The sequence below is a fragment of the Leguminivora glycinivorella genome, chromosome 11, assembly GCF_023078275.1.
Source record: "Leguminivora glycinivorella isolate SPB_JAAS2020 chromosome 11, LegGlyc_1.1, whole genome shotgun sequence".
NCBI classification, from domain to species: domain Eukaryota; kingdom Metazoa; phylum Arthropoda; class Insecta; order Lepidoptera; family Tortricidae; genus Leguminivora; species Leguminivora glycinivorella.
In genome coordinates, this window is record NC_062981.1 from 7005982 (window position 1) to 7025975 (window position 19994).

Sequence of the window (19994 nt, forward strand, 5' to 3'; positions counted from 1 at the left end):
AAAAAAATCACTCCCTACTTTACGTGTAGGGGGGGTACCCTAATAAAACATTTTTTCCATTTTTTATTTTTGCACTTTGTCGGCGTGACCCGCGTGACTGATATACATATTGTGGTACCAAATTTCAGCTCTCTAGTTCTAACGGTCACTGAGATTATCCGCGGACGGGCGGACGGACGGACGGACAGACTACGAAACCCTAAAAACACAATAACACATTTTAAATATAAAAAAACTACTTAAAATTAAAGAAAACCGATCTTAGTTCCATTATACTTATGTACCTAGAAAACATACCATATATAAAATGAAATAAAACTAAGAAAACGGATTATATTCATTATACGCGATATAATCTGATTCCATAAATTTATTTCATGAGTAACTATCGCTTGGAAGAGCTACTGGTCCATGAAGGAGCTTATGAAGGGAAACCTTCCACTGTCACTCAAGCGAAAACTCGTCGACATGTGTATTCTGCCTGTCCTAACCTACGGCGCCCAAACATGGTCACTCACAGAGATTCAGAAGTCCAAACTGAAGGTTTGCCAACGCGCTATGGAGCGCAGTATTCTAGGTGTCAAAAGGACCGATCGAGTCCGAAACACTACGCTGCGCTCCAAAACTCGCATTGCTGATGTTGGCAAAAAAACCGCCAGGCTTAAATGGGACTGGGCCGGCCACGTCTATCGCATGCATTCGGATAGGTGGGCTAACATAGCCACCAAGTGGATGCCGACGAAGAAGCGAGGGCCGGGCAGGCCCAGGCAAAGATGGCGAAACGATCTTGACGCCTTTCTGAAGAACTGGCCGGAGGAAATAGAGAACAGGGAGTCATGGAGAGCCAGGGGAGAGGCCTTTGCCCAGCAGTGGCACTCAAATAGGCTAAAAAAAAAAAAAAAAAAAAAAAAAAAAAAAAAAAAAAAAGTAACTATCGCGGTGACAGAAGACAATATTATATACACAATTTAGTATATTATAAAAGTTTTTTAATTTATTTCTTCCAAGGCTACACACGTTTTAAAAGATAATTTTTAAGAAAAAAAAACCGCCTTGGACTGGCCAAGAGCGTGTCGGGCCACGCTCAGTGTAGGGTTCCGTAGTTTCCCGTATTTTTCTCAAAAACTACTGAACCTATCAAGTTCAAATCAATTTTCCTAGAAAGTCTTTATAAAGTTCTACTTTTGTGATTTTTTTCATATTTTTTTAAACATATGGTTCAAAAGTTAGAGGGGAGGGGGGGACGCACTTTTATTTCCTAAGAGCGATTAGTCCCGAAAATATTAATATTATCAAAAAACGATTTTAGTAAACCCCTATTCATTTTTAAATACCTATCCAACAATATATCACACGTTGGGGATGGAATGAAAAAAAAAAAATCATCCCCCCCACTTTACATGTAGGGGGGGTTCCCTAATAAAATATTTTTTTCCATTTTTTATTTTTGCAGTTTGTTGGCGTGATTGATATACATATTGGTACCAAATTTCAGCTTTCTAGTGCTTACGGTTACTGAGATTATCCGCGGACGGACGGACGGACGGACAGACAGACATGGCGAAACTATAAGGGTTCCTAGTTGACTACGGAACCCTAAAAACTGTGATAAGTTTAATAATTAAACTAAAAGGTCAAGTATTGATGCACGAAATCATGTATGCAAATATGTAATATATATATGGTGGTATTTTTACGCAAGTATCAATAATGGTTAGTCCGCTACGCTACTGACGGCGTGGCGGTACCGACCATGAATGCTATCCCTTTCGCTCTAGCCGCACGTAAGATTGGTTCGAAGAGGATCGCACGCTATGTCTGTACCGCAGGCTACAATCGTTATGCTTCTGGTTATAGTGTGCGTCTGCACACAGGCGCACGCCAGCGCCGCCGGCGCCGAAATGCGAGCAAGCAGATTTTTTGAAAGCGCTCTTAAATTTGGTTGCGGAACGGAACACTCGCTTCCCCTCAACTCAACAAAAACATATTTTTTTCATTAATTACTTAAAAGTCAAGTGAACCTTCTATATTTTATATAAATTTATTTATTAAAGAATCTATAAAAATAGCTTTTAATAAATTTCTATCGGTTTCATTTTCATATCAACTTTTTTCGGGGTGGACAACTTTGAATAAAATGGCCCGGGTGGGCGGCGTTTTCAGCGGGGAGCGGGAGTGGCCTTACTCTACGATAGTACTCTTTATTATACTGTGCTAGTGGTGCGGTAAGACCTAATTTTGCACGCAAAAGTGAAAAAAAAACTCGAGATAGAAAGTGTTATGTATCATCTCATAGCTTTGTGTTGTGCGGGAGTGTTATGTGAATAAGTCATGGAACTAAGTGATTTAACAAGGATCGGGAAAACGATTTCCAGCAGTTTGAGAGGTATGTATAATATACCTATGTATGACTCGTCTTAACAGCTGTACCTTATACATTGTATACAATATTCTCTATATTTATTTACTACCACAGAACTCAAGTTCATCTATTTGTATAGGGGCTTAGCGTGTCAAATTTTGTATTGAAGTTGTTACTTGCCTGTGATTATAAATATGTCTCAGGCCCTTGGGTGTTCATAATTTTTGTGTTGTTGCATTTAAATATCACATAACGAGGCATTTGTTATGTTTTTGTTGACTTCAACTTACAAAAATTGACGCCCGAAAGCTGCAAGCTGCGAGTAAAGACGGACAACTCAGTGGATTTTACCGAGTTCATTTGACTCGCTAAGTAGGTATATTTGATCTATGGTGTATATGACATCTTTGATTACTACTAGGGATGTACCGACTAGTGATTTTGCCGACTAGGCCGACTACCGACTAGTCGGCGTTTGGGTGGCCGATTAGTCGGCCGACTAGTCGGCTAGTCGGCCAGAACATAATTTTCGACTAAATTCACCAGAATTTTTTAATGACATTTTTGGTTCTTTCGCGTTTTCATTTTTTTTTTCATGTTCAAAGGTCTATGAGAATAATTAGACACATTTTCCATTTTTTTTGCTTAAAATAAATAGTGGTCTTACCTATGAGACCCATAGTCTTAGGTACAGTACCCGTCAATAATGTGTGCACATCGGTTTTTCGGCTTCGTAGAGCGTTGTCTCTTTCTTATGTGACGTGTATCTTGCTGATGTGACGTTAATTGTCTCTTTCCAAAGACCGATGTGCATTCTTTATAGCTGTTCATTGTAGGAAATTTAGAATACGTACATAATACGACCATAAATCACCCCTTATTTTATTTTTGTACCTTGTTACCTACTGTTTTTCTATCACTTATCAAGTGCCGACTAATTGGCCTTTTTTGCCGACTAGTCGCCGACTAATCGCCGACTACAAATATGGTCGGATAGTCGGCTTTCCCGACTAGTCGGCGACTAGTCGGTACATCCCTAATTACTACTAAATACTTACCTATTACTAAGTTTTTTTGGACACCGTTGTCATAAGTTTGGTAGATTGTGGCGAAAATTAGAATTTAAGAGGTTTTTGATTGATCGCGCAATTGCAATAAGAGTCAACATAAAACGAATTGCGAGATATGGTCCTAAAACATTGACTGGATTGACAGACCAGCAGACCACTGGGCACTGAATGGCGTCAAACTAAAACCTGACCAGAAAGATATGTATCTGTTATGGACCAAGTGATTAATAAGGGCATTATGTATAATGCCCAGGCATTACGAATAATGCCTAGCCATATTGGGCAAAGTGATTAATCATTGTCTAGACGCCATTTTTTATTACATTGCCCGGTCATTATGATAATGCTACGTGACCATTGGGCAAATTGATAATAAGTTTAACAAGTTTGCCTGAACGCCATTTTTTATCACATTGCCCGGGCATTATGATACTGCTACGTAATTGTTGGGCAGTGTAATAATAAGTTTAACAAGTTTGCCGGAACGCCATTTTTATCACCGACTGACCACCATTAGCAAATGGTACAATTTTATAACCCGGCCCCGCCTACCGCGGCACAATGTTTGTGGGGCATTCTGCAGAGCTAGTTCATCAATTTCATCATCTAAGTTTACTAACTGTGGTATTCCAATAAATGGCGGTGTGCTGGCAACACTCAGTTGCTGTCAACATGGCACCAAGTGTGTGAGGTCGGATAATGCCGTACGGAGAAATAGTTGTTTTATTTATTACAGAATTCCTCCTTTTGATATAATATATCAAAGGAGGACAGCACACTAACAATTGGTTTTTGACACTAAAGTGCTATCTTATCCCTCTCCTAGCAAGAGAGGGACACTTGGTCATACCTATGAAACAAACTAGGCGTTTCACTAGCTTTGCCATTCGTGAAAGTACCTGGCAACACCGCCGGGAGCAAACGTCAAATTAGCTCGACGTATTTAAAAATGTTAAATTAATTATTTTACTGTAATAATAACATAGTTTTAGTGATAATCAGAAAGTTCACGTCGTAATTAAAGTGCTCAAATGTTATTTTAACATTACGTCAAACGCAAGAAGCAAAATATCGACGACAGAGGACAAGGCAACTGTCAACGGCCTAACGTTCCAGATTTAAAATTATACTGTATTTCGCCGAAGATTTTTACAGATGAGTATTGTTTTCATTATCTATAAGCCTAGTATTTAGTTTATTAGCCCATATTGCAAAGAATTACTCATTGCCATACTTCCTTTTGTGGTTACTTTACATGTTTTAAGAGGAGAAACTTGATTGAAACATAGTAGGTTTTTAACATTTGAATTACATACTAATACCATTGTGGATCACTTTAAAACAGCATAATCATACCCATTGGTAATCATTTAACTTGTAAAATAGTGAATTTTAAAGGCTATTCAATGATTTTCTTATATAGTAAATAAAACCTGCAAATACTATAGTTTATTTCTTTTTAGTCACCATATTTTGTTAGAAGCATTACATATTATTACATTTCTTTGTTCATATATCTCACATATAAATATGCTTCCAGCAACAACCACTAAAATGACAACACACAGGGACGTCCTACTAGCCAAAATGCAACAACTACAGAGAGAGCTCAAAACGGCCAATGAGTTGAACACAAAACTTCTTCAAGAACAGGAAGAATGTGAGCAGGAAATTGAGTCTGTTGTTCGAACAAATACAAGTCTCAAAGCCCAGCTTGCAACTCAAGATGTCGAATTCGAAGATATGCAGGGGCAGCGAGATGAATTACAGGCCATCGTTGACAGATTCAAGCAATGTCAGGAGATACACGAGCAGGCACTGCAACGCATCCAGGACCTGGAACAGCAGCTGGAGGAGTCAGAAGCAAAAATGACTTGCAAGTATTGCTCGGGCCAGGCCAGACCGACGGATAACAATTTAAGTATTTTTGCAGAACTTAATAGTCTTGAGTTAGATTTTGTTCATAATGAAACAGTGTGTTCCCCAATAGTAGAAAGTTTAACAAGTCCTGTAAAATGTCCCGCCAATGAGGTTAATAAAATTAGTATGAAGGGATCCAACAAAATCAAAAAATATCTAAAATTAAGTAGATTCATAAGGAAATCAAAACTTTTACTGAAACGCCATAATTTAGTGTGTTCCCCAATAGTAGAAAGTTTAACAAGTCCTGTAAAATGTCCCGCCAATGAGGTTAATAAAATTAGTATGAAGGGATCCAACAAAATCAAAAAATATCTAAAATTAAGTAGATTCATAAGGAAATCAAAACTTTTACTGAAACGCCATAATTTAGTATTCAAGAAATTTCACTCCAAGTTAAGTAATTTGGCCTTAAGTGATGAACTTTTAATTTGTCAGCATCAATTGGACCAGACAGTCGAAGAGTTGAATCATCGCTCTATACACTGGTCAAAAAGAGAAATAAAAAAACAAAGTGTGATGTAAAGCTGCATTTTTGGTATGTTATTTGGGGTCCTTGGGGTAATGTAGGACTATATTTTGCAAGCAAAAAAATGGTGTGCTAACTTCGTAATTTAAAAAAAAAAGTAAAAAAATCAGACTTTTTTTGGTATTTGCCGTTTTATTAAAAAACTATGCATTTTTGGTCAAAAGTTGCTGTGTAATGTTGAAAGCGCATTAAATTCCAAACAGTTTGACATCTTTTGTATCAATGTCCGTCAAATATTTTTTGAGATATGAAGCGTCAAAAAAAAACATTTTTCCCCTTTCTATGAAAATATTCATTTTGCTAATATTTTGAGACAGATATCAGCAAAACAACTCAGGCTAGTACATACATTGTAAAATAAAAATGTAGGAAATTTCACTAGCTTTCATTTAAGACCAAAAGTGTGCCATTCCGTTTTTTATTTTTTTTTTTATTTATTTATTTAGGTTTACCAACAGGTGTAATACAATTATACTTATACATTAAAATTGGTTTAAGATAAACTTGCTCGAGTATTCACCCAATTACAGGCAAACACGACATGCATGTTTCAAAATTTTTCTTAATCCTAAGTAGGAACTAAGTTGAAATGGAAGTATACATCTAAATTAACTAAGTAGGTAGGTACAACTTTAAATACTGATACTATGAGTAATCAAGTTAGCAAGGAGGTAGAAATAGTTATAATAATATGTAATTAATTTCAAAAAGTTTTAATATGTATTTTACGTATATATAATTATGTATGTTACGCCTTACGGTTTAGTCTTAAGTGTATGTAAATATGTTTTTAACTGATTATGTGTCATTTTCAACATGTCAGTATTATTTTGTTTGTACAATATGTTATGCTCTCTACAAATTCTAGGTATTAAACTGTGACAACCAACATTTGTTCGATAAGTTTTACATAAGAAAGGTCGAAAATTAGCTGGCCGAGAATGCTGTCGCGGAACTGTCCAATATATTTTTTCCAGAAGTTCTGGGCAATCTAGCGTTCCTGAGACTATTTTGTGTAGCAACGTCTGGTCAGAAATCCAACGGCGGTCCTCAAGAGAAATCATTTTAAAAAACTTTAACCGTTTACGATATGAGTTAAGTGAACGCAATTTCCCCTGATGAACAGTGAGAAAAAATAGGAATCTCTTTTGTATTCGTTCGATTCGCTCAACGTGACATTTGTAAAATGGATTCCATATGTTAGAACAGTAATCCAACAGACTGCGCACTAGCGCTGAATACACCGTCTTCAAGGCCGCGATGTTTTTGAATTTCTTGCAATTTCTCCAAATAAACCCTAGCAGTTGATTAGCTTTTTTTATTATATTGTCAAGATGCGAGTTAAATGATAATTCCTTGTCTAAAGTCACCCCAAGATCTCTGATAAACGCAACTTCTTCCAATGGTGTATTGTCTATGGCGTACGATGTTTTCAAAGGCAATCGTTTTTTCGTAAATGTAATGTGCTTGCATTTGGCTATATTCAGAGGCAGCTTGTTGCTATATGACCAGTTTGTTATACGATTTAAATCTTCCTGTAGCAGTTGCGAGTCAGATGAGTTGTTGACTACTTTGCTTATCTTTAAGTCGTCTGCAAAAAATGAGAATGACGAATGATGAATTTCCTTAGAAAGATCATTTAAAAAGATTAAAAATAATGTAGGACCTAAGTGTGACCCCTGTGGTACACCCGACGAAGCTTTAATACTTTCAGATTCATGTCCACATATAACAACTTTCTGAGATCGGGATGTAAGATAAGACGAGAACCAATCCAGCAATTTACCATGTATTCCAAAGTTACACAATTTGTTTATTAGCAAACCATGGTCTACCCGGTCGAAAGCTTTACTTATGTCCGTGTAAACAGCATCGATTTGTAAGCCCTTGTCTATATTTTCCGCTAGAAAAGAGACATGCACTGCTAAATTTGTGACCGTGGACATATTTTTACGAAAGCCATGTTGTTCGGGAACAATGACGGGCTTTATATGGCTGGTTAAGACAGAATTAACTAAGGACTCAAAAACTTTACCAAGAATAGATAATAATGAAATTGGTCTGTAATTTTGAATATTTGATTTATCTCCACTTTTAGGAATAGGTATTACATTGGCATGTTTCCATACTGATGGAAAAACGCCACTTAAAATAGAATAATTGTAAATAATGGATAGTGGATATGATAGACCTTTAGCACAATTTCCTACAAAAAATGCTGGTAATTTGTCAGGACCTGGTCCCTTTTTCTTGTCGATCTTTTTAAGAGACGATTCAATACAGTCACGGGTGAGTGACAAAGAGCTTAAACTATTATTTGTACAATCACAATTTGCGTCTGATTGGGTCCTGTCAGTAATATTAACAGGATTATCAGTTTTATCAACAGTGTACACAGATGAAAAATATTTTGCAAAAGCATCACATATTAAATCTGGCGATGATAACGTTGACCCTTCAAACTGCATCTTACTCGGTATCGTCCCTTCATTTTTACGCTTTGATTTGATGAAGGACCAAAATACCTTCATGTTGTTAGAAGATATAGAGGATTCTATAGAAGTCATGTAATTCCTATGGCATATTTCTATTTGTTTATGACAACGTACTCTCGCATTTTTGAAGTCCAATTCGTCAATGGGATTTTTAAATCGTTTCCATTTATTACGCAACTTATCTTTCTCTTTAATTAAAGTAATAAGATTTTTTGTGTACCACACAGGATACCGATTGTTACTTACTGGTTTCGTCACAGGTACATGCGTATCAATAATATCTTGCAATTTCTTATAAAAGACAGTCGTCATTTCATTCACATCAGTTAAATGTAATAACGTGGCATCCCAGTCAATGTTATTCAAATCAGAATTTATTTTCTCGTAGTCCGCTTTAAAAAAGTTAAGTTTTGAAATATTTAATTTTCTTAGAAAAGGAACAACAGAAAAATTTAAAGTTATCTGCAAAGGGGGGTGATAGGAATCCACTCTAGAAATTGGTAAAGCCAATTCTACTTTCGTAAGTTCATTAGAGCTTAATACTAAGTCGAGATATTTGTCGTCTGCGTTTTTAATAACGTTGTATTGGTGAAAATCGTTAAGAGACATGAAGTCAGTTAAAATGCTACTTATACCGCTTGAACATGCATGTAATTGTGTTTTAGATGACTCGTTGCAATTCATAATGGGAATCCATCCAATATTACCAGTATTGAAGTCTCCGAGAACCACCGTCGGACCTGGTTCGACTTGTACCATTGCGTCACTAATCATATCTAGATGAGCTTTTAGTTTCTCACACGATATTGGAGGAGGTAGATAAACTGCACATACATTTAATTTGTTTTCCCGATAAGAAACCTGAACCCAGATGTCCTCATTAGTGCTTTCAAGTTCATATTTTCGCGTTGAGTTTAGATTCTTTGAGACCGCTATCAATACGCCTCCACCATCTTGCTTTGAGCTGCCACTACTGCTACGATCTCTGCGATAGATAATATAATTATCATTGAGAATTTCCGCGTCAAATACACTCTCGTTCAGCCAAGTTTCGGTCAATACTATAACATCATAATTACAACTCAGGGATGACAAGTACAACTCATTTAATTTGCCTCGAATGCTCCTAGTATTTTGATAATAAATTGTAATATTAGACATTTTGATTTAAAGTTAAAACAGAAACAGAAGGAAAAAGGAACACAAAGGGAAGGTTTTTTTTTAACTATTTATAACTAATCTTATCACTAAGATATATTACAGACTACTCGCTAAGCGATGATAATACTTCTAAGTTTTTTATCCAAACAACAGGCGATGACTCGTCCTTCCTTAATAATACTCGTCCATCTCGCGTCCATAGGTACTTGTATCCCTTATCTCTCTTGACTGCTCGGGCCTTCGCCTGCAGCGCCCGGTTGTAGGCCGAGAGATGCTCGACGACGTAGACTTGTTGACAGTTGCCGGCCATGCCAAGAAGATATGAGTTAATCTTTTCAGATGGATTTGCTTTATTATATTTCATACAGGCCGCCAAAAGCTTGTCACGCATAAGACGAGACGGTAACTTCACGATAACTGACCTCGGTCTCTGTGAATCCCGGTTAACCTTGCCTACTCGCGTGCACGATACTATGTCATTTTCTTGAATAGGGCATGAAACCACACTTCCTAGCTGCATGACAGTGGTCATCAGGTTTTCGCCACTGTGCTCGGGAAGGCATTGAATTTCGATGTTGTTTTCTTTAGCTCGTTGTTCGGATAGTGACATTTTATATTGACACTCGTTTACACTCTCGCGCAGCTTCTGGTTATCCGAGCGCAGCTTGACAGTTTCCGAACGCAGGTCCGACAGCTCTGTACGTATTTCGGTATTATTCCCGGATATCACGGCAATATCGTTCTGCATACTCTGGATGGTTTCATCTAGCTGAGAGAATTTGGATGCCCAACTATCGATCTGACCAGCTAATCCATCAAACTTTTGGTTGAAGCTCGTCCTCAGGCAATCCATGTCACGAGTAAGCTGATCGAATTTGTCGTTCATATTTTTTATTAACGCCTCCGTGTCTATGCTTACAATAGAAGGCAAATTATCCGCGTTGTTGTCTGAATTTTCATTCAGAAGCAGCGGAGCTCTAGGACTATTGGACGCTGACGCACCTTTCTTTGTGTTTTTGCAGTCCGGACATTTCCATTTTTTTAGATTCATAGGCAGGATTTTCCTGAATTCCTGCTCCGTCAGTCCAGCGCATCTTAAATGAAGGCATGCATCGCAACCTGTACATTTTATTAAATCATTGGATGTAAACCCCTGGGTGCATTTAGAGCAATTCATGTTGAATTTAACTTTACCGTCTTATTGCAAAATCGAAACAAACAGAGACTAGATGGCGGGCATACAGGACATAAGACTTTAACACTATAGAGTTTCAGTTCACTATTGATCACACGGCCGCGGAGCAGCGTTATCAGTCACACACCGGTAGGGCGGAAAAGGTCGTAAGCGCCATGCAGATCGTGTCTCTTACGACGTTCTCGGTAAACACTGTCACTAACTGTGTGGTCAAACTGGTAGGTTGTTTGAGCAAAAAGTTAACTATTTAAATGTTGATTTACACTATTTTTACACTGCACAAATGTATTTCTTTTATCACTATTGAATAGTTACTATAGTTATTAACTCTATTACACTAGACTCAACTTCTTAAAGCACTTAATTACCACTTACAATAATTAAAAATCAAGAGCAGAACAAACTACGTGCGTATGCTGGCTGGCGTACGCGCAGAGCGCGCCGTATATTATTGTGTCGACTTTTTGTTTATGTTATACTAACAGGTAGTTTTTAAAATATCCAATAATGTATAAGTACTAACCATTATGGGCCCTTTGTTGTCTGATATAATAAATTAATTAAATTAAATTAATTTACTAAACTTCAAAATTTTACTGTATTTTATTTCTTCATTAGTAATAGTCAAATCGATGCAAAGTTAGCTTAGACAATTTTATCAGATAAACGGATATCAAAGAAAGTAAGATCGAATAGATAACACTTTCAACCTAAAACTTTTAGCGTAAACTAATACCTTAACCAATCTACCAGACTCTTGGCTTCTCCATTTATAGATTTTTTTTTTGTTTACCAAAGTAACTATTCTTCTTACTGACTTTTATTTGCACTAAAACTAAAGCAAAATAAATTTATACAATGTTGTATTGCAATATATATCATATCATGAAGTATTTTGCAGATATTTGTCCAAAAATATTGGCAAAACGCTACATTTTATAAATGCGTCAAAAATTAACCTTTTTTGACGCTTCATATCTCGAAAACTATTTGACGGACATTGATAAAAAAGATGTCAAACTGTTTGAAATTTAATGCGCTTTCAACATTATACAGCAACTTTTGACAAAAAATGCATAGTTTTTTAATAAAAAAATAAAAACCAAAAAAAGTCCGATTTTTTTACTTTTTTTTTTTAAATTACGAAGTTAGCACACTTTTTTTTTGCTTGCAAAACATAGTCTTACATTCCGCCAAGGACTCCAAATAACATACCAAAAATCCAGCTTTACATCACACTTTGTTTTTTTAGCCGATTTTCATGTAAGATTTGACCGGTGTACTAATGAAATAAGAAAATTAGAACTAAAGTTAAAAGACCTCAATAATAAAGAGGAACTCTCAAGTAAAGCATTGCAGGAATACATAGCTTTTATGAATGATGTTCTAGTGCCGGGCAGCGGGTACCCGCTGCGCATGGAGTCACCGCGGCCTACGACGCGCCCCGTCGAGCCGGAGTCGCCCGCGCTGCGTGCCGCGTTGGCCGCGCCGGGGACACCCTCCCTGCGCGCCCTGTTCGCCAAGCGCCTCTCCCTCGCGTCCGAGCCGCGCCGCGACCCCGAGCCCGCCGTCCGCACCGCGGCCTCGCCGCCGTCACGGTCGCGCCTCGCGGAGCCGGCCCCGCCGCCGCCGCCGCGCGCCGTCGAGTCGGCTCCCTCGCCGCCGAGCCTCGCCAAGCTGGCTCTGGCGCTGCTGACCTACGTCGAGCCCTCTCCGTCGCCGCCCGCCACTGCGCCGCCGCCGCCGCCGGGCGCCGCACCCTGCCGTGCGCCCGCCACTGCCCCGGCACCGCCGCCGCGCCCGCGCCCGCGCGCCGCCCGCACCGTGCTGTACAGTGACGAGGCGGGCGTCGGCCTGGGCGCGCTGCTGGCGGAGCGCCTCCACCACCGAGTCATCAACGACTGTCACCCGGGGGCCACCGTCGATCGACTGATCGAATGTATCTCTGCAGGCGAGTTTGACTGCGACTCCACGCTCGTAGTTTTCATAGGGAACAGTGTCGACTGTACTAAGCGAGATATTTTAAAACTATCCGCTACTCTGTCGAAGGTCGACCGAGAAGAGGTTGCGAAGATCATTATTTGTGCGCTCCCGTACAGAATGTCTAGCAAAGTCAACAAGAGGGTGTTTCACTACAACTCTTTATTATATAATTTGGCGTTGTACAGTAGTACGATTTCGTATTTTGATACGAATAAATTTATAGATGAGTTTGTTATGCCTTATAAGAAAACCTACCTACCGAGGAGATGTTTAGTAGAATGTGCTGACCTGTTAGCGTATAACATTAAAGGCCCCGACGTGGCTAGCACGGCGTTTAATAATAATATGAAACGGTTTAATTTTTCATGCCCCGGTAGCGAGGGTTTCGAGATGAAGCCGTCTGGTGATTTGAATTTAAACTAACAGCTCCGACAACGAGTGCACCAGCCGGCTCCATTTTTATTGATCACTGCGATGCTAGTATGATAGGTAAAACCAATTTATTGAACCTGGTTCACCAAAATATCCAAGGATTCACTTGTAAGGAACTTGAAATTGATTTGTATTTGCAGTCGTCGAATATTGACATACTCTGTATTACTGAGCACTGGCTTAAAGAACATGAATTTATGTTTAATTTTAAGAATCATAGTATAATTAGTTCTTTTTTTAGGAAATCTAGTAACCGTGGCGGGTCATTAATAATGGTTAAGCATAACTTAAAAAGTAAAGAGCGCAGAGACATTGTTGACATGTCTGTAGAACGCCATATTGAACTTTCTTGTGTTGAGATGGACCAATTTATCATTATATGCGTGTACAGGCCCCCTTCGGCGGACTATAATGTATTTGAATCAGTAATAGATGACGTACTTAGTAGTGTTTTTAGAACCCAAAAAAGTATAATTGTGTGTGGCGATTTTAATGTCAACATACTTGAACATTCGCCATTATGTGGAAGGTTATTAAACACCTTCAAATCCTTTAACTTGGTTAACTTATTCTGCGAACCCACTCGGATCACAGCAACCAGTGCTACATGTATAGATAACATTTTTAGTAACAAGGATGCGATTAGTAAATCTGTTATTAACAACCTAAGTTCTGATCACTGTGGTCTAAAAGCTTCTTTCAATGAGAAAACAGAAGAAATTCCGCAAGATACTTTATGTAGGCCAATCTCTCAAAGGCTCCTAGATTTATTTAATCGTAATGTTACCAAACGATTATGTTGTCTTTCATGTACGCAAGAAAACCCCAATTGTTTGAGTTCTGATTTATTTAACTGCATTAAAAATGAATTTGATGTCTGTTTCACTAAAAAGAAAGTAAAAAGCAGGACCAAGACTAAATTTAGCGACTGGGCTACGCCGGATATTCATAAGACAAGACGCCAACTCTACGACTTATACGATTTAAAAGCCACTGATAAAAGGCCGGAATTTCTGGAGCATGTTCGGAATTTTTCAAAATCTTTTAAGATGATGTGTGTCGCCGCGAAAGCTAATCACTTGTCTAAAAAGATCCTAAATTCTAGTGATAAGGTTAAAACTGCCTGGCAGGTGATCGGCAATGAAACTGGGAAACGTAAAATGAAGGATCCGCACTACAAGCTACGAATTGGTGACGCTTTAGTAAGTTCCGACCGTGAAGTGGCAGATCATTTTGAGCAGTTTTTCTCGAATATACCGGTAGAAACAACAAAGTCTCTTAATTCGTCGCCAGATGTCGCTGAAGAAATTTTGAAGAGAAATGTAGCGGAATGTACAGAATTCTTCAAATTTTCGTATATCACTCCGAACATAGTTCTTAAGACTTTTAGATCACTGAATTTAAAGAAAACTGAAGATCTATGGGGCCTGTCAGTCAAAGTTTTGCATTCCATTATTGAATCTATTGCACCATATTTAGCTGAGATTTTCAACAGATGCATTGATGTTGGCACTTTTCCAGATATTATGAAACATAGCAAAATTATCCCGTTGTTTAAATCAGGAACGAAGACAGATCCTACGAACTTTAGGCCGATTTCAATACTACCTGCATTAAGCAAAGTGTTTGAGAAACTTATTTTAAATCAACTGCTGTCGCATTTCAACAGAAATAAACTGCTTGATAGCAATCAATTTGGTTTTACCAAAGGTCGATCAACCACTGACGCTGGTGCGGTACTCCTAAAGCACATCTTTGACGCTTGGGAAAAAGCTCAAGATGCTGTTGGAATTTTCTGTGATCTGTCCAAGGCATTTGATTGCGTAGATCACGAAAATTTAAAACGAAAATTAAGCCACTACGGGATAAAAGCCGGTGCCCTCGACTTAGTCTCATCATATCTGTCGGATAGGACTCAGAGAGTAGTTATTAATGGAACTCATTCGGCGGGGTCCCCGGTAGCCCTCGGAGTGCCTCAAGGTTCAATTCTTGGTCCCTTCCTCTTTTTAGTATATATTAATGACCTACCCACTCTTGTTAAAGGCAGACATGATATAGTGTTATTTGCGGATGACACTTCTCTTATATTCAAAGTGGACAGGAAGGAAAATAGCTTCGACAGTATTAATGATGCCCTATCAACTATAGGTAACTGGTTTACGGCAAACAATCTACTTTTGAACGCCAAGAAAACCAAATGCATCAAGTTTGCGTTACCTAACGTCAAGCAGATAAATAACAGCAAAATCCAAATAAAAGGTGATACGCTGGAGTTTGAAGACCAAACTGTTTTCCTGGGAGTCACTTTAGACTCAAAACTGCAATGGCACGCACATATTGCTACTTTAGCTAACAAACTTAGTTCAGCTGCCTACGCAGTAAGGAGAATCAGACAGCTAACAAACGTAGAGACGGCCAGGCTGGTATACTTTGGTTACTTCCATAGTGTTATGTCGTATGGAATTCTGTTATGGGGTAAAGCCGCAGATATTCAGACGATATTTGTGCTGCAAAAGCGAGCTGTACGTTCCATATATGGACTGGGCGCTCGAGCTTCCCTAAGAGAGAAATTCAAAGAGGTGAACATTCTTACCGTTGCCTCTCAGTACATACTTGAGAATATTATGTATGCTAGGAAAAACATCCATGAATACAAGCTTAACAGTGATATCCATAACTATAACACTAGAAACAAACATAAACTTGCCGTGCCCTTCCACCGTCTCCGTAAGGTTAGTACGTCTTTCGTTGGGAACTGTACACGTTTTTATAACAAAATCCCCATTGATGTAGTGAACTTGCCACTCGGCAAATTTAAGTCACATGTTAAGCGCTGTTTGCTAGGTAAAGCTTACTATACGGTAAATGATTTTATAAATGATAAAAATGCCTTTAAGCCAGTAGCTTGATTATGGTAGCAGAAGTTTGTAATACAACCGTACTAGTATCCAGTAAAAATGACACAGCGTAATTTTTCTCATGTGATTGTATTGTATCATTAGTTATGTTAGTAGGACGCTTAGAGACCTTATACACCTCTAAGAATTTTGTTTTCATTATATAGCGTAGTTATATAAAATTTATTTAAAGTATGATAGTACACTGACCCTTAGAGACCTTTACATCTCTAAGTCACGTTGAGCATGTAATTAGTTATGTATAGCTATACTAGGCATTGTTGCCCTCTTTAATGTCACCTACAAGCTTAATGTCGTGTTTCACTGTGTCGATTTTTCTTTTGTCAATTTGCTGTTAGCTTGAACATGTCATGCTCGCTTAAAAGTCTTTGCTTACGGTGGCGTGTTGATCGGGTCGCCACCTTCCCGAATGGAGGTTGAGGGAGGCGATGGCTGAGATACGCGTCATACTCGTGAACGGGTGCTGTTTGTGGAGACTGGTCTGTTCAAGCTTACCTGGGCCACATGTTTTGTTAGATTATTTAACTTTACTTTTGAGCGGATTGCGAGACACTACATTCGGTTCTTGTAAGAATTAAACTTAAGTAAGTAATGTCTTAAGGATGACACTAGAGACCATCACGTTGTCGTTTAATTTAGTTAATTTTAGCTTTTGGACACTTAGAGACTTTATACATCTCTGAGATTTTGATTATATTTTATTTTAAAATAGACTCCCTCCTTACTTTAATGACCTTGTTGTCGTTTGATTAAGTTAATGTTAGTTTTTTGGACACTTAGAGACCTTATACATCTCTGAGATTTTGATTATATTTTTAAACTTAATTTGTAACCTTGATTGGCCCTTATTTGTAAACTTGATTTGTTCTTTAATGATTGACAACTACATCTCTTGAAATGTGTAATTTAGCTATTCATTTTCTGTATTTTTTATTTTTTTTGTATTATTTGACAAAGGTTTTTACTTTTAAATATTTTAATTTTATAAAATTTGACTCTTGGAGACGCTATACATCTCCATGGATTATTTGATTAAGTATAATATTTTTACTTGTAATATTCAGTCTTTTACAACTATTGAAGTATTATAGATTTCTTTTATCTTTGTATCTGTTTGCACTTTCTTTATGTATTGATTATAGTTAGTAATAATATGACATTTAGAGACTTTATACATCTCTAATTCTATATCAGTGTATAGCTACTTTGCTTATGATTAATATTTTTAGTTAATATTTCTATTAATTTCATTTGTTTAACTTTAATGAATACTCTGTAATGTTGACATGTAAAAGTGCCCCCGTGGCCTATTTGCTGAATAAATGATTTTGTATTTTGTATTTTGTATTTAGTACTCTTTTATGATAGCGCTTACCGCCTTATGGCTCTCGCCCTCCCCCGACATCATTTATGTCTCACTAAGGCTGGAGGCGAGCTCTGCTCTGCGGCCTATGTCGGACTTGTTTAACTCTAAATCATCGATTATAAGTCCTATCTATCCTTGACATCGAGAGGTCCTACGGCACTGCAGGCGGCTCGCGGCTGTGTCCTTTGTAGTTTGATATGAAACTGCGTACAGTCTCTTGAACAAATCGGCACGAAAGTTTGCTGAAGCTGCGCCAATCCATCTATTAGCTTTTCTACATGTTTTATTATTACTCTGCCCGACAGAGGACAGTCATTATGCATAATGCCCGGGCAAAATTGAGATATTCGGTATGTTATTATCACTTTTCCCAACAGAGGATAGGCATGTACAATGCCCGGGCAAACTTCAGCTATTCGGTGTGTCTTTTGCAAATCTCTGGACCGTGGGGTCCCAGACCTTTCCGAGGCATGCATGGGACCGAAGCCAACAGCACAGAGGCCCTTTAAGACATTTAAATCTAAAGGCAAGAGTAGACGAGACACATGTGGCGGATACCATCCCCGAGCGCACAAAGACTATTGCAGTGCAACACTGTCTTTTGTGCTACAGTGGGAGCTAAAGTCATGGGTTATTGTTTTGTAAGTTGGATGAACTGGCTATGGCTATGGGAGGAGACTATCGGACACCTGCCGTGACAATAAGTCTCACAATAAAATTGTAAAAGACAGGAGGTGACTTGCCAACTCATTGAGTGGGCCCTGCAAAACGGGCGCACACACGGTGCGACAATAGAGCAACACTTAAAGAGTGGCTGTAAGGTTGTCGAGAGGCGAGACTGCGGTAGCCAGATTCCGGTGATCCGTTCAGCAGGCCGCCGACGTTATGACACTTTCCCATTTATAATATTAATATGGATGCTCATACTGTGTAATTTTCTTTGTGTAAATAAAATAAAAAAATGTCTATTCTTGGGCAAAATTCAGTTATTTGGTGTGTTTTTATTACTTAGCCCAAAAGAGGATGGGCATTATGTATAATGCCCGGGCAAAATTCAGCTATCCGATATGTTATTATCACTTTGCCCAACAGAGGATGGGCATTATGTATAATGCCTGGGCAAAATTCGGCTATACAATATGTTATTATCACTTTGCCCAACATAGGATGGGCATTATGTATAATGCCCGGGCAAAATTCAGCTTTCCGATGTGTTATTATTACTTTGCCCAACAGAGGATGGGCATTATGTATAATGCCCGGGCAATTTAATTATTTGAATAGTTATTATCAAACTGCCCACTCACAATGGGCATTATTCATAATGCCCGGGCATTATGTATAATGCCCGATTTATCACTTGGTCCATAACATATCTATTATAAGAATCAAGTCAAGAGGCCGCTGTTATTGAAATTCCGCAATATGGCGTATAGTCACGTATAGTCATATATTTATGGTTTGGCTTTATCTACATAAATACACAAAGGTACATGTATACACGCATATATTTACAAAAGGTAGGTAGAGCTGACGAAACTGTTACAGGATTAGTGGCACTTAACAGTCTTAACAAGTAAGGGATTGAAAGAAAATCTTTTCTATGTATGTACGTATATGTATAAGTTTTATTTGTGTATATACCTATTTGTCTGGGTACCCACTCCACAAGCCTTCTTGAGGTAATAAATAAAATAAAATAAGTGATCACAAATATAGGTACACATTATGTATTATCAACTAAATAGATACTAAACATAAAAAAATATTTAAATACTAGAGTCCTCTATCGTGTCGCTAATAGGGTGTGCAAACCGGTTAACCGGTTAACCGAAAAACCGGTTAACCGAGACTTTTTGGCCTCTGTTAAAAACCGGTTTTTATAGTCTCTAACCGGTTAATAACCGAAACCGTACTTATTTCTCAAAATTTGGATAATTAGGCATTAAAAGGTTCAAAAATACGTATTTATTTAATGTTTTGTAATAATAAAGATTTATTCATTACTTTTCATTGACAACATTATTATCTGTCTGTAATGATTTAATTTAAAAAATTAGTACCGATGTAGTGTACATTTTATACAATACAGTAGAGTCCGGTTAGTATATTACGACTCCGCATAGACCTAACGTCCAACCTCTTACAACGACATAAGCACAGGTATTTTATTTGGTTTTCGTATGTGATAGTATGAAAGTACATCCGTTTATTACGACTCCGATTTTAACGACCAGCCTCTTTTTACGACACATTTTACACAGAATCCGTCCGTCAAGTCCGGTTGCAACGACGAGCGACAACGTTTTTAGTTTTTACTAGTAAATTGAGGAAACAAAGCTACTTCCACCCGAGCACGGCCCCCTGTCTTGCCTACAACAAGTAGCAAGATTACATTGTGGCCATGTAACTTTTTGAAGTATAGCTTTTAAAATTTTAACAATTTGTTCGCCTCGGGTCTAATCTTATAAGCTAAATAGAACCCAATTTGTATTTTTCGATTGCGTGTAAACTAGCTTTACTTACAAATGATGAGCAAGAACGCATACTAAAAAGGACTTTT

At 38.1% G+C, this 19994-nt stretch overlaps 1 protein-coding gene across 1 annotated transcript; it reads left to right on the forward strand.

The window, feature by feature from the left end:
- The first annotated feature begins 5003 nt into the window (after nucleotides 1–5003).
- LOC125231128 (protein enabled homolog) lies at nucleotides 5004–13727 on the forward strand. Its single transcript, XM_048136485.1, has 2 exons — nucleotides 5004–5353; nucleotides 12123–13727. The coding sequence occupies exons 1-2, from the start codon at nucleotides 5020–5022 to the stop codon at nucleotides 13136–13138; spliced, it is 1350 nt and encodes a 449-aa protein (XP_047992442.1). The 5' UTR covers nucleotides 5004–5019; the 3' UTR covers nucleotides 13139–13727.
- The last annotated feature ends 6267 nt before the right edge of the window (nucleotides 13728–19994 follow it).

What these genes read in the sequence shown, in the direction of transcription:
- LOC125231128 (XM_048136485.1), top strand. Translation starts at nt 5,020, where the DNA reads ATGCAACAACTACAGAGAGAGCTCAAAACGGCCAATGAGTTGAACACA. An exon ending in ACCGACGGATAACAATTTAA is followed by an intron (nt 5,354 to 12,122) that starts GTATTTTTGCAG and finishes ATGATGTTCTAG; the next exon opens with TGCCGGGCAGCGGGTACCCG.